The sequence below is a fragment of the Eleginops maclovinus genome, chromosome 1 (genome assembly GCF_036324505.1).
Source record: "Eleginops maclovinus isolate JMC-PN-2008 ecotype Puerto Natales chromosome 1, JC_Emac_rtc_rv5, whole genome shotgun sequence".
Classification (NCBI taxonomy): domain Eukaryota; kingdom Metazoa; phylum Chordata; class Actinopteri; order Perciformes; family Eleginopidae; genus Eleginops; species Eleginops maclovinus.
Window position 1 is genome coordinate 15,403,368 of NC_086349.1, and position 15,718 is coordinate 15,419,085.

A 15,718-nucleotide genomic window follows, 5' to 3' on the forward strand; every position below is an offset into this window, starting at 1 on the left:
CTGTAGAGGTAGTAAACAAGCTAATGCCAATGCCATCTTTTCCCCAAATACGCCTGCAATGGACTCTCATGTCCAATCCTGAGGTCTGATAATGTTTCTTGTTGTTGTCCTTCCCATTAGAAGTCACCAACGACTAACTTTGTTTTCCATTATTTTTAAACAACACAGGTGTCATATAAGTGATTTGAATAAAACACGGTTGTGTTATTAAACTATTGAATCATAATTCAATACTCTCTTGCAACATTTAGGAAATAGCCTATCATCATAAACAATGGGCTATCATATTAATTTCACCTTGTGATAGTATCAGTTAGTCTATAAAAATTCGTAAAGGGCCCTCAACAGTACAATTAAAAGTTTACAATGACGAAGGAAAGAACACGCAGGCGCAACTTTTTACCAATATGTTGATTTATGACATTTTATTAAAAATAAAAAAATATATTTAAAAAAAGTCCAAAGGCCATGTATTTTTTTATTTTTTTTTACTTTCACCCGCAGCTAAATGTCGAGATTCTGGTAGAAAATAAAATGTTCACAGTAGCTTGAAACATCAGCTGGGACTAACTGATTTAGAGGCAAATGTCGGATACATTCATTATGCGTGTTCAATAGGCCCATTCTGAGTAGCGTATAAGTAGCCGTTTACAAGAAGACTAATTGTTGCTCTGCTTTGAAGTTAATCGAGTTAAGATGCAACCCAAAATATTTAATTTAGATCGACCAGTGAGTCCGATGAGACGACATATCCCAACATATCAATTTGATTTTTTTCAGAGGAAAGGGATCGCATATTGCGGAGATTTGGTAGGCGATGTTGTCAATAACCAACGGGAATAATGCGGAATCCAGCAATTTGAGGGGAGTAATTACGTTTCTCAGAGTTTGTGTTTATGTCGTCAGGGCGCATTTTCCCACTGGATGAGATACAAGGTCCCAGGGCTTCACTGGTAGTACTCTTGCAGGATCTCCTGCAACGTGATATTGAGTTGCGCAGTGGTTTCCAATGGACTCTGTCATGATACAAAGTCAAAGAGAATAATGAAAACTGGCCGATTACTTTAATTTACGGTCAACATGCATGCTGTGCAGCCTACATTGCCCAACCATTGGTTCGACTTCATTTCACAGCATAATTGTAGTTGTACACAACCAGTTTAGTGTTGCAAGATTTGTCATTTAGTGTAAGACAGAAGACCCTAAAAGAAACAGATGACTAATTAATATTTTGCATAATACTAAATAGACGACCCCGGCTTATTCACGCATCTGCTTGATAATCGTGTGTGCAGCAGACTAGAGATGCCCCTATTAAAGAATAAAAGGAAATAGGAGAAACAATATATAGGACCCTTGTGAAAAATCTCATGCACTTCACAGACAACAGTGTAAAAAATGTCCCGGGGAGTGTCAGGGACTTGTAGAAGAACACGAGTCATTCACTGTGATTTGTTAAACTGTTTGTAAAAAGTGAAACTATGATTAGGCTCCTGGGATGTTTTTTAAAACAGGTTTATACTTTATTGGCTGTATATTCATTGCTTCTTCTAATCCATCCATATTCTTTTCCTGCATACACAGCTCCGGAAAAAAATAAGATACCAATCCAAATTATTCTTAAATCTTTATCACATGTATGGCAGCAATTTGAGTTTTTGTTGAATTTCAACACAGAGAAAACAATTCAGTAGTTTATAGAATACAATAAAAAATATATGTAATAATGCTGAAGTGGTCTCTTAATTTTTTCTTGAAATGATATTGTGATTTGGAAATGTATCTTAATGATGATACTATTATTAAACAAAAGTAATTTAATAATAATAATAATAATAATAATAATCTTACCTGTAAAATTCCTTAACACTATGAAATGCATGTCACTGAGTGCACCCTGCAGATTGTGCTATGCCTGTTTAAGGAGCTGTAGCTCTTTAGCTAGCCTACCTCCAGCCCATAAACATAAACACACACAGCACATATCTCTCTAATTGTCTTAACCCATGCAAGCAGGAATCTGTTACTGGTTTTCTTAGTGTGCCTGTGGTGTTTGAAATTATTCGTTTGAACCTCCTCAATCTTACCTAAAGCCAACCACTCCTACACATCCAACTCTTCCAAATTGATATATGACAATATCTACTTTCGATCACGTGTCTGCTGGGCGACTTAGACAGATTGCGCGTCATCTCGCCTTCCCAAATTTTCCCCTTCTGCTGCAGCTCGTATCCAAAACATCTATCTATAGTACGGAGTACGAGAGAGAGAAAGATGTTTAACTCTGTGAATCTGGGCAACTTCTGCTCCCAGACGCGCAAAGACCGGACATCCGAGTTTGGGGACAGGACGGGCTGCGCGTCCAACATCTACCTCCCCAGCTGCACCTACTACGTCCCCGAGTTTTCTGCCGTCTCCTCGTTTCTTCCACAGGCCCCGTCCCGGCAAATCAGCTACCCTTATTCCACAAATCTGTCTCAAGTACAGCCGGTACGGGAAGTTTCATACGGCTTGGACCCTGCTAGTAAATGGCACCACAGAAGCAATTATGCATCGTGCTACTCGGGAGAGGATCTGGTGCATAGGGAATGTCTTCCACCATCCACCATGACAGAAATGCTTATGAAGAACGAGAGTGTATACAGCCACCATCATCACCATCACACCCATCCGGGGTCCAATCACCCCTCCACGGGTTTTTACTCCGGCGTGGGGAAAAACAGCGTCCTCCCGCAAGGTTTCGACCGCTTTTTTGAGACCGCATACTGCAGCAGCACGGACAATCAGTCAGACAATTGTTTACAAAAGGGCGAGGGGGGAAAGCTGGAAAGCGACTCCCAGCAGCAGCAGCAGCCCATAGCCTCTGTAGCCGGAGCCCCGGAGCAGGAAAAAGACCCAGACGATGAGGAGGAACATACAAATTCAGGCTCATGCACGTCTTCCTCCGCAACAACCAAGGACGGCACCGCCAGCAAGAGCAGCCACTCGAGTAGGTATACCGAAGCTGTAAAATGGGGGAAGGTTAAGGGGACTAGCCCGGTGTTTTGTCGGTCAGATTTTATGTGGAGTTTTATAAGCATTCAAAGGATTTTATTATAACCCTACAAAGCTCTTTCTTGCAACGAGAAGAATTTTTACGATGGGAAAGCGCTTTGAAAAAAAGAGGATGTTATACACAGACGCCTCTATGGTGAGAGTCTGTGAAATTTTTAAGAGAGAGCTATTGTGACAAATGTTAACTTTGATCATGAACTTGCGTAGGGCATTTTAAAGGATTTTCTCGTTGGGCTGTCGAGAGTAAAAACCAATTGGGCAGAACATTGCTTTTGGCGTCTTGTGAATTTTCTTTTAGCACTGCGTTTGTCCGCAAAAGACATGCTACACAGAGTATCACAGACTTTATGGTTAAATGCTTTCTTTTATAGACATCTAGATATCTTTCTAGATAACCATCTATCTTATGACAGATTAGAACAGTTTCCCCTATTTACAAACATGCTGTGGACTAAATGAGTCAGTGTTGGAGAATCCAGTGTGTTGCATCGTTCATAATTCCAAACCCATTTCCCCTTCCATATGTCCTTTTGGCGATTTGATGTGAACTGTGTTCACTGTTAACTTGAATGGCAAGAATTAAGTAAAAGTATGCTTCATTTAAAATTTCAAAATAGTTGTTGTACATTGGTGTTCAGCCTCATGGACATTGTATTGGCCCAACCAGGCTGCAGATACAAGCTAACTGAGACTGACCCTCTTCCTCACAGAAAACATTAAAAACTCCATCTATTTCCCAAGTCACCTGTTTGTTAAGAAGTTATAAGTCCACATGGGTCTACATAGGCCATGGCTAACATTGGTGATGCATTTTAACTCGCTGCCTAAAGATTGTATAAATAGTTAGTTTAGCTCCAGAGGAATGTGGTGCACATAATGCGGTGAAATACTTTTGTTGTTGTATATTTATAACAGATAAACACGTACTTAGAGCCTGTAAGTTGATATTATTTCCTCCAAGCGATTCGGATATTTAACACTCTTTATGGCTGGTTTATGTGATAGCCTCAGCCACATTGCCTTATGAATGTTGACTGAAATGTTATCATTATGAATGTCACTGAAACTGAATTCTATGCATCTGGTGAGCCTATAGTCACATCAAAACTGAAGTCCCCTATTTTGTATATATATTATCATTGTTAATGCCTGCGAATGGTTTCTATTAATAGTAATAATTGATTGTTTTTTTTTTTTTTTTTCAGGCACTCCTCGCACAAGGAAGAAGAGGTGTCCATATTCTAAGTTTCAGATTCGCGAGCTGGAGCGGGAATTCTTCTTTAACGTTTACATCAACAAAGAGAAAAGGCTTCAGCTTTCCCGAATGCTAAACCTCACCGACCGCCAGGTTAAAATTTGGTTTCAGAATAGAAGAATGAAAGAAAAGAAGCTGAGCAGAGATCGCCTCCAGTACTTCTCTGGAAATCCCCTATTGTGAGCAGGAGAAGAAAGTGTCACAATCTTTGTCAGTGACATTGAGACCTACTCTTATCTCATTGAATTGTAATTGTGGGCATAACCATTTTCTAAAGGAGCCCATATCACCAACAGTGCAATGTTAAAGTGGACAGTGGGAGTAATAGGCCTGCATGGGATAAAGTCGCCATTTTCTTATTGCCCCATGGGCGGCGGTGAATTTCTTGCTGGTCCCCAGAAAAGCCTACATGGTTAGAATAATCATTTATACCTATGCTGTTCTTGAATATGTCTCTCTATTTATCACGATTCTTTATTGTGTTCTCTATTGTTCATATAGACATATTTGTTGTTAAAATATCAGATGTAACAAACAGTTGAAATCCTTATTGCGCAGACAACTTTTAGCTCTTCCCCCTCCCTCTGGTATATGTATATAGCATATCATTATCTAATTATTTCTTGACCAGAGTATGAACAAGTTATAGCAAATATACTGGCTACATTTTTTTTCACCATTAAGAACTGTGACGTCCAATCTGTGAAAGTATATTCCCCTGTACATAGTAGACTATGTGCATTATTGACTGTAAATAGGCGTATATGTTGCATTTCCTTTCCGCTATCCCTGCTGCTATTTTTCAGTACACTGCCCATACAACTATAACAGCTTTAACGCCAGCACTCGTTAAATTATTTGCTTAAAACATTGGTGCTTTGGATTTCAGAGAGGAGGAACAGATTATTGGCCTGTGTATCATTAATATAATACCTATGAATAAACAAAAACGTATAGGCAAAACTCAACGACTTTGTGCTTTTTGTGCCATCATAATTACAATTATAATATGCATTTATTCATAAAAGCCGGTAATGTACGCTGCTTTTACTCGTTCGCGAGTCGAAGCTTTTTGGAAAAGGCAACTTCCACGTAAATGTATCACTTTAAACTGGCCCACATACATAACATTAGCACACTTTAAACTTGTGTTAATGGCTAGTTCATGGTGATACATGATTTTTGCTGTGGCAGGTTTGGTGACGGTGAAATTGAGGAATAGGTCGGCCCACATTTGTCAGACTTTTGGCGATTTCAAGATTGCAACACTCTGGAAGATCATGTTTACATGTTAGCAAGCGTGTTAAACGAAGATAGAGCTCAGATCTTAGACATGTAGAGAAAGAGACTAGAATGATAACCTCTTTTAGTGCCTACTAAATGGAATCGCCACTCTTGTAGTCTAGACACTGCCATAAAGACAGAGGCACTAAATGGCTATTTTTTTCTCTTAATTGCACCGTCTGTTCGGGGGGAATGGCGTCCACTTCCGCAGTAAATAGTAAACAAGCAACCCTGGATGTCTGAGAGAGGCAAAATAGGTTTCGACATGAACTACGTCTGTGTAGTCTGTAACGTCAACCCAGATCCCAACCCGCTATGCACAAAACTGCCATGTCCGCCATTCCTCTAATCTCAATATTGGACAACTGCAGCAAATCCACTGTTTCCAGAGGACAGATTTTCCATTGAGTAAGTTTTATTTATTTATTTATTTAATTTTCTCGATTTGGTCTCGTAGACACCTCGTGACTTCTAATGTTATGCTGCTTTGATTCAGCCACGCATTTGAAATAGTAGTCTATTTCTCTGAGCTGACACCGAACCTCAGCCAATTTCAACAAACCAGTTATGAATAAATGATTGTTAACTAATTGGGACACGTGGTAACAGTTCTAAAATACATAAAGAGGGGAAAGGAATTCATAATTAGCGTCTCCTTTTTTTGCAATATGTGTGCGTGTGTGTATTTGGTATGTGTGTTCCCCCACACATTCGCATGATGATTGCACGTGTGCATTAACTACAATTTATAATTAAATGTAGTCTTTGAACTTCAATAATGTCAAGGCCTTCACCTTTAACCCGCTGCAATAAAGTGGAATCAAGGAGCCCCTTTAGCCCGGAAATGTGTGCAGCGGCAGAATGGGCCAATGGGAGTCAGTGGGAACAGAAAATGGAATGTGTACAAAGCCCAACTTTGAACCCTCGCATTAAACTACAGCAGGTAACTTTGCCAGCTTTAGCACGCCCAGTAAATACACTTTATTGTCCTTGTAAAATGTATACGTTTTCACGCATGAGACGTTTTAAAACATGTTAGTATAAACTGTATACCTTTATTTGTTTTTTCTCTAAAGAAGAAAATAATTTTGTTGTGAGCCTGTCGCTTGGTGGTTCTCTTATAGGGCAAACATGACGGTTTGTGCGTTTGTGCGTGCGTGGGTAGGATATGTGAGTCAGCCTATCATTTAATATCGGACTTTAGATGTGAAACCTGCTCATGCTGCTGTGCATGTATCAAGTTTATATTACAGTGCACACTAATGCATGGCTTTCTATTTACTTCCGAATGTCAGGGTTTTAGCCAAGGGCTTAACATTATTTTAATGCAAATAAAAAATAGATAAAAGGAAATACAAATCTGGTGGTTGTATCCAAGTGATACACACTTTTTAGTGCATGAACACCTGGCAGAAATGTTACAGGAATTAGGATAAGGCTCAATCTGCATATGTCGGTGTAATATCAGGAAGGACAGGTGGCTGTTCTGACAAAAGAAAGGCGATGCACACTAGCAGAGATCAAGGCTATGGGAGCCCCCATTTCGCCACACCCACCAACCTTGGCCCTGGGACGGTGACGTGGGTAATTTGTAGCCTAGGTTTCAGCAACACACAACGTCACTAACGTATAGAGCTGCAGAGGCTCCTGCAAATGTTGTCTATCAACCACACGAGGGCCAGGAGTATCCCGGCTTACAGCACTGTTTTGTTTCCTCAACGGGATCTTGAAAGCGTTTCCTGAGATGGATGCCTCGGTGACATCACAGTAGTATTATTAGTGCTAGAAACATCCTCTTCGTGATGTGTTGCGTGACAGAAGTACAGTCCAGCAGCTCCTGCGATCACTCCTGTGTAGTTGTTGTGGTGGTGAAGGGAAATGGCGGTGTTTTATGTAGATGAGGCGAGCCAGGAGGGAAAAGATGTAGCTTGGTGCCATTAAAATGCTGAAGGAAAATTGATTGATTCCATAAAATCTGAGGAATAGTTTTAAAGAATCTCAGTTTCTCTATCTGATGCTATAAACTATCAATAAGACTTTGTTTTATTTTTGGAATGTAACTAGGCTATAAGCAAATAATATCTGCTTTTTGAGTCCAGGGAAAGGTGTGTATTGATATTGAAATGTGTAAGATCGTTTCAATTGGCCCATAAACCTAACAAAAATAGTTTGGCAACATAAGGAATTATATACGTGTACTAACTGAATAAGAAAACGAAATAAATGTGTTCTTAGCAATTTAAATTACCACATTAAAAAATATATACATACAAAACATAAACTATAAAATAAATAAATATTAAAATATAAAAATACCTCGAAAATAAATACAGAAGACAGTAGCTTTAAATATAGGGGAAATCTGCTAAATATTTTAGTTTTTGTAACATTTCTATTTCTTTGTTGCGGACTTAAGAACACTATTCAGGTATATTTCCAAGAAAATTATTGTGTTGTAAATGTAGGGGTGTTTCTGTATTTTTCTCTACACGTCCTAATCAAAGGGGTTATAGGCTATTGAATGGTTTTATACTATACTACTATTCGCATCACAGCACCTATCCTGTTCTATAGGGCCATAAAACAGTTCGACGCTGTAAAATGAGCTCCTGCTATTGCTGCAACCAAATAACTCAAAACGCTTGAGTTTACATTAATGCATTTGTAAGGTTCCATTTATTTATGGTCGCTACCGAGTCTAGTGTGACTGTAATTTGTCGTAAGTTTTAAGTCCGATATGGCGGCTGGTGTGTGTATTTGGTGTGGTCGTCAGTGGCAATAATGTAGTAGGCTACTGCTATACTTTAAAGGCAGTTACCACTCTGGTTTTTAATTAAGAACTTACATGATTCTGGCACCATAAATTTGCAGTTGTGCATGGAGTGGACAGCAGCATGAAAGAGGACACAAAGCAGAACCTCCTCACGTCTAACTGCAAATATATTTCAAAGTGGCTGCCAGGAGCAAATTAGTTGTGTCGCCCCAGTGGCTCCTGATTAGTACAATAAGGTAACCCGCTACTATGCTTTCTGCCCTGCAGCAGTCAACAGCCATACCTGTTTGCAATATAACAACAGCCTCCAGGTTTGCAATCAATTGGTCGACAATTTAGTGGCGAAAGTGTTGGCTCTAGTTTAGACAAGTGTAAAGACCGTGGTAAAATATAGTGTGTGTGTGTGTGTGTGTGTGTGTGTGTGTGTGTGTGTGTGTGTGTGTGTGTGTGTGTGTGTGTGTGTGTGTGTGTGTGTGTGTGTGTGTGTGTGTGTATGTGTATGTGTGTGTGTGTGTGTGTGTGTGTGTGTGTGTGTGTGTGTGTGTGTGTGTGTGTGTGTGTGTGAAAGAAGTCGCTAGGTATACTACACACATATTGTTAAAAATATACTTTACGCTGACTGAACAACACATCTGCAAGAATAAAACTAAACGAATTTGGTAGGATTGGCCTTTTTGAACACATTTGTGTTTCAATTAATGTACAACTAGATGTGTGTACCATTTTTATTAAAGCAAAAAGGTATGCCTGCTCAGATAAAACGTTTCTATAATTTTCGAACTGCCGTGTTGTTATACACAACTGCAGAGATAACCAGCCCAATCAACTCTAATTTATATTCACGAATTGCACTATTGAGCATGTAGCATCACAGCGGTTTTTTCAGCCACTGTTTGCTATTATCAACCCTGTGTCATAATACTTTGTGTAGCCTATAATCTCGTGTGCTTGTTACAGGCTCAGACCTTCTTTTATTATGTGCCATGATAATGGTTATTCTACACTGGCAGTACGAATAACAAACTACGTCTGAGGCATCACAAGGCACATGTCAACACATTATTCGGTATGTGACATCACAATATTACGTTAGTTGCTACGCCAATTCTAAAACTATACTAACAGTGCCGTCACAACACATACTCTACCGCGACATCGCAATATTTAAGCTCTAATTATCTCATGTGTGTGACATTCCAACAAGAATACTGTCCCACTCGTCAACACAGACCTACGGTATAATAATACCTGCACCGCCATGCAAGTCTACGGGGTTATAATAGCAGGTCTGACGCGTCATATGTTCTCTGCGTCTCATTTGAAATGTAGTCATTATTTGGAGCTCTGTGCTTCTTGAAAAGTTGTATGTAATTTGTTTTTATGTGCATGCCTTTTTCGTGCTGCTGGGCTGAGCCGAAGCCTGCAGGCTAGGTGTGAATGAGCCATAAAGCCGATTTTGTATGTCAAAGAGTTTGTCAGCCGGACTTTACTATATTGGTTGTGTTTATTAATTATTCCCAAACATGGTCCAACGTCTGTGGGGATTAAAGAAAGATGTCCGAATGATTTAATTTAATAATCCTTTATTTCAGGATGTTCATGTTATTTTCAGGTAAAACGTCCATCTCCAAAATATATTTTAAAGGAAGTTCATATATATTTAACTCACGGGCGCACGCCCGGTTCATAGTGTTGTTATTATTAGCTTTATAGAGGTTCAAAAGGAACATGTTCTGCACACTTAAAGTTATACTCCCCTGTATCTTCAATTTATATAAAAACAAATGTTCATCTGTAGCTATGAATGGCCACATTCATTTCATAAATCTGTGGAATGTTGGTCATTCAGATAACATCACATACACTGTGTATCAGTTTGTTTGTTTTTTATTTCAGTTACATTCAAAGTATAATGTGCAAAAACAGGTTTTATTTCATGTGGAAACGTCACTGTACAGATGTAAGACAATTATAATTGTATCTGGCCTATCCTGCCCTTGCCTTTGGAAATGATTCTGAACTGAACACAGACAGACAGACGGATTGACAGACAGGCCAGCGTGCAAACAAAACAAAACTAGGACATCAGCAGATTTAAAAAAGGCTAGACGCATGCCATCATTATCTGCCTGCATCCGTCTTGAAATGTTTGCTAGAGAGCTGTGAGTAATATATTATTTAAAGACCAAAATGCTTATGAGACTCAGTCCTTAAACTTGGACTTTTTCAAATGGAACATTTTTTAAAATATATATCTACAAGACATACGATTAGTTTTACAAGATGTTGTTTTTATGTTAAATACGAATATTAATGCGATAGTGTTCGCTTCTATATAATCATTGTTGTATTTGTGCCGTAGAGATTTGTGTCAAGTTATCAAACTAAAACTCTAATTATAATCTTTGAGGTTTCGGCAGCAGTGTGATTCTCGTTTTTCGAGCAACTGCGGATTTCTTTGAACTAGATGTTCTAAAAACGTAATGACTGATAGAAAACAGGTCTGGCACAAAGCCACACACACGAAACAAAGACAAGCATTTTTCAGCCTATACAACACATGGGGAGAAATTAATGGAGGTTAGAAACGTACTTTTTGTCGTATTCATATTTCGCAACAGTAGTGCGACTATTCAATATCGTAGCCACTGCAGCACACCACATTTGTTAACCTTTTGACAACTATTAAAAAACATATTTAACTGACCAGCACACATTTACACTCAAACGACAATGTAAACAGTGTTAAGGAGAAGTATAAAACAGACTAATCTACACAACTTGTTTAAATAAAGGCTGAGTGCATGAATACGCATTCATTTGAATGAGAGAGCCACACTTAATCGACATTCCAGCTCCTCTGGTCCAAATCTATTTGAAAAACAAAACAAAAATGAAAACACCATTTCATATTTTTACCAAATTAAAAGCCCATACAGAAACATCCTGAAACTAGTACAGAAATATAACAATAGTTCAGTTATGCAATGAATTATTTATAAGCCTGTAAGATGGTGACGTGAATTTGTATGGGTTTCCTTTTACACCACAATAGTAAATATCCTTATAGGCCCGCCATCCACTGGCGCACATATTCCACAGTCTAGTTAATATTTTGTTGCTCATTTCAAGAAGAAAAGCAGTTTAACAGCCATTTGCGGCTTCACGAGTTAGCCCAGTCTAGTTAAAGTTAACTAATTGGTCTAACAAGATCGTACATGTTTTCTTGTTAACGAAGTATATGGTGTAATACTGTCAGAGTAGTAAAGTCATTTGAAGAAAATATGAAAAATATGAAAGTCAAAATAAATCACCTGGCCTTTGTAAACAGTTTTTGTAATAATTCATGTAATCCATTCGTGTAAATATAAAAAAGGATGAAAGTAATATATTTCAAAGGATAATATAATCGTAATTAAAACGGGTTAAGCAAATGCAAAGCGAACCTTTTGAAGCTACTCTACAATGTCAAGGGCTAGTATACCTAGCGACTTCTTTCAGTTTAAAATTCATTAAGTAGCTGGCATTTCTGGTGTTCATGCATAGATTTGTTTAAAGTCACACACCTGCGTACATCTTACCTTTCTATATCCGTGTCAACAACAAAGCAAATCGACTAAAACAAACAAAAACAGACACAAAATGCACTCTCAAATGAATACCACTCGATGGCTTCTCCTCCACATCGCTGGCGCAATGAGTAAAAGGAAATGACACGTCGATAAAATACTTTTTCTTTCTAATCAAATGAAGTTCTTAACTTTAACAGAATTTAAAAAGTAAATTATCAAAAGCCACGTAGGAAGTGCTTTAAAATCCTACTGCAGCAGTCGCCCTTTGTTCCACTGGTGTGGGCCTGCTGTCTTGACTAGCATTTGGTCGCTAGCTGGCGCTCGTGCTCCATCAAAAACCCTCCAGCTTCCCCAACTTGACCGCGCTGACGTCACGTCAGTCTGGAGCATCAAGGCCACTTCCACGACGCTATTGGCCTAGAATTCACATGACATGTCTCCCAGCATCCATAATTATGTTACTGATATTTTTGCACCCCCCTCCAAAAGATGTCAGCATCCTACTGTCCCTATTCTCCAGGAGAAATCCCGTAGTTCAGACTCGGTGGAACACACTTAACGATTACTGTGTTGCCAAATGCAAAAATGTCATGTCCGAATAACATAGCTCCCGGTAACTTCCTGATGGATTCCTTAATGGGAGGATCACCTTCGTTCAGAAGTGAGGGTTATTCCAGCAACCCCGGGATGTACATCCACACAGCTGCAGAGTACGGATATTCAGTGATGAGAAACATTGGAAAGGTTGGACCATCTTCACTCTCCAAAAGAGACGAGGTTCCTCCGGGCGGTGTGTCGCTCAGCGGCTTCCAGGATGCGTCCTACCTGTCAACACAGCTGGGCACATGGACCCCAGGCTCGAAAACCAGTAGGGACGAACAACCTGTTGCCCAGTGTTTACAACCCTGCTTGTTTTCAGCGGGCAACGTCAAAGAGGAGGCGTTTTGTTGCCTCTATCAGGATGATAGCAATAAGGACAAAAAGACAACAGACTCGGTCACTTACATCCGGCTTGGAGACAATAGCTCCCGGCCTGAACAAACCGCCTTGCCCAGCGGCTGTTTCCAGGTGTTCAACGGAGAGAGGCCACAGCAGGACGACCAGCAGTTCCCCTCCGGCTTCTCTCTGACCCACTTTGCGACATCTGTTGACTCAGAATCGACACTAAATTGCAGTAAATCGGCGCAGGATACAGCGAGAGAGGTTTTAAACACAGATGAGAGTCAGAGCAGGAAGAAAGAGAAGGCCAAGAGTGACAGCTGCTCAGATAACTCGGACGGGGAATTAAAAGGTAGACGACTACTTTACCCCCTCCTCTTCCTCCTCCCTTACACACGTACACACACATACACATTTACACAAAACGTGCATACAAAAACTAGTTCCTCACGTGCAGTAATTTTATCAGTGTTGTATGTGCATGCTGTGTTGTGTCATTACCCAATAATGCAGACTTGTGTTTTAAAGCAGTCATATTGGCTATATGGGCATTTGACAGCCTTGCTTGGCAGGGGTTATGGTTCTCGTGGCATTTAACACCTTTCCTTATTATTTGAGAATGTGAGGGCAGTTATCATTGAAATAAACACGCTCACACGTACGCACACACTTTATCACAGTATGTGTTTCTGTTACATGGGCCAATTACATTGTGAAACTTAACCATTTTAACATTGCCATTTTATGCATCCAAATTGTGTTATTTAGCCAACGCAAATATAGCTTAACTTCAGCAGAAAAACCGTTTGTAAAAATGTCCTTGGTCTTTTAGAAACGCAGACAACAATTCTCCCTTATTATATTTATCAGAAATACATTTATACGTTTCTGAGTCGCTGTAAGGATAATTTAGGATAATTCAGTCCCGTTTTTTTTAAAACATTATGGTCCACGTCAGATAATTTTTCTGTCATGATAATATCCTTCATGCTAACACTAACAGCTGACTAAGATTCGAGCAAAACATTTTTTTCCTGTTTGATACAATTACGTATGTACTTTACCAATAATAACTTTATTAACTTTTTTTAAACAGTCTGTTTAATCAAACTGCAACGATTGGTTGATAATATTGAAAACAACACACACCACACATTAGATTGCCCTTATGGATGCTAGGAATTTATGCTATAGCTACTACAAAAATACTGTTCACCCTTCAGCCATCCGTTTTAAGTCTTTTTGAAAAATAGTATCAGTTTGTTGTGAAATTTGCGGATTTACCTCCAAACATTACGACCAATGTGCCTTTTTTAAATTTATTATTTTTTGCAAAAAAACATTATATGTATGTATGTGTGTGTGTGTGTGTGTGTGTGTGTGTGTGTGTGTGTGTGTGTGTGTGTGTGTGTGTGTGTGTGTGTGTGTGTGTGTGTGTGTGTGTGTGTGTGTGTGTGTGTGTGTGTGTGTGTGTGATATTACTGAATTAAATGTTTGGTAATGATTAAGTTGAGCCACACACTGAGTTATCACATTAGGATAATTATTACTGCAACTTGCATGCTATTGTGCGTGTGCGCCTCTGTTTGTCTGTATACGCAACAGGGGCGTTATTCCCTTGAGCCTGCAACCTAATCAAGAAATTAGCAGCGGTGTGTGTTCCCTGCTATTACCGACATAACTGTTTTTCTCAGTCTTGTATTATGCTACAGAGACTTTGCTTTGTTTCGGGATGAACCTAAAAAAAACAACATTTGACTCCGGCGTGCAAAAGTAATAACATTTTATGGGAGTCTGAGGTCCAACACAGACAAAAGAAGTGCTTACACACCCTAGCTTGATTTGATCTAATTATAGCTGTACATCACACAAAGGCAAATTGAAAGCAGTAGGAGTTGAAGCAAAAGCTGGGGTGTTCGACGTTGTTCATTTGTTCAAGGGAGAGTGTCGGAGGGTCCACTCCGTTAAATCAGGTCTTCTAAACTATTTTGATCCAGATCAACGTTATTGAATGTGCATGTGAGATATGGGCGTGGACATTGCATCTAGCGTACTGATGGAGGTTATGAAGCTGCATGATTTCTGCACAAATTGCCTCTCCGGATTTGGCCACATTTGTTCATCGTTGTCTTTTTTTGTTCCAGTAGACGATTTATCCGCGGAAAAGACAACGGGAAGCTGGTTAAAAGCCAAAAGTGGAAGGAAGAAGCGCTGCCCCTACACAAAGCACCAGACGCTGGAGCTAGAGAAGGAGTTCTTGTTCAACATGTATCTGTCTCGGGAGCGCCGCCTGGAGATCAGCCGGAGTATCAACCTGACCGACAGACAGGTCAAGATCTGGTTCCAAAACAGACGCATGAAGCTCAAGAAGCTTAGCAGGGAGAGCCGAGAAAGGGAGCACCGTGCAGTTTATAACTATTCCTGAGGAGATTTAAACCACACACACACACACACACACACACACACACACACACACACACACACACGCACACGCACACGCACACGCACGCACACACACACACATGCATTTACATGACAGGTATAGACAGACATGCATGTGTCATCTTATGCATTCAGTATCATTAATTTATTGATCTAATTTCTCTACATGCACACTTCAACGCTAAAACAGACACCAAACACACACTCCCATATCCAGAGCGTGCCTTCGTTTGAACTCGCTGCAGACTACACTTTGAGTACCAGGTGAACACTTGCAACAGCGTTGGTGCAATGATGTGCAATTACCTTCCGATGATAATTATAATATAACATGAAGCAAACGAAAGGAGGAGGCAATCCCAGGCAATCTATAAATAACTCTTGGCATGTAAGCAGTTT

At 39.6% G+C, this 15,718-nt stretch overlaps 2 protein-coding genes across 2 annotated transcripts; both read left to right on the forward strand.

Moving 5' to 3' along the window:
• Positions 1 to 2,132: 2,132 nt before the first annotated feature.
• On the forward strand, positions 2,133 to 5,199 carry hoxc11a (homeobox C11a). The gene is given in 3 exon segments (XM_063887916.1): positions 2,133 to 2,260; positions 2,262 to 2,989; positions 4,260 to 5,199. Coding segments are annotated over 3 exon segments (1,089 nt in total). The 3' UTR covers positions 4,493 to 5,199.
• A 7,324-nt stretch (positions 5,200 to 12,523) lies between these two features.
• hoxc10a (homeobox C10a) lies at positions 12,524 to 15,302 on the forward strand. Its single transcript, XM_063888866.1, has 2 exons — positions 12,524 to 13,199; positions 15,025 to 15,302. The coding sequence occupies exons 1-2, from the start codon at positions 12,524 to 12,526 to the stop codon at positions 15,300 to 15,302; spliced, it is 954 nt and encodes a 317-aa protein (XP_063744936.1).
• Positions 15,303 to 15,718: the final 416 nt, after the last annotated feature.

Coding starts and splice junctions, on each gene's coding strand:
- hoxc10a (XM_063888866.1), top strand. CDS start 12,524: ATGTCATGTCCGAATAACATAGCTCCCGGTAACTTCCTGATGGATTCC. Junction 13,200..15,024: donor GAAGGCCAAGAGTGACAGCT/GCTCAGATAACT, acceptor TTGTTCCAGTAG/ACGATTTATCCGCGGAAAAG.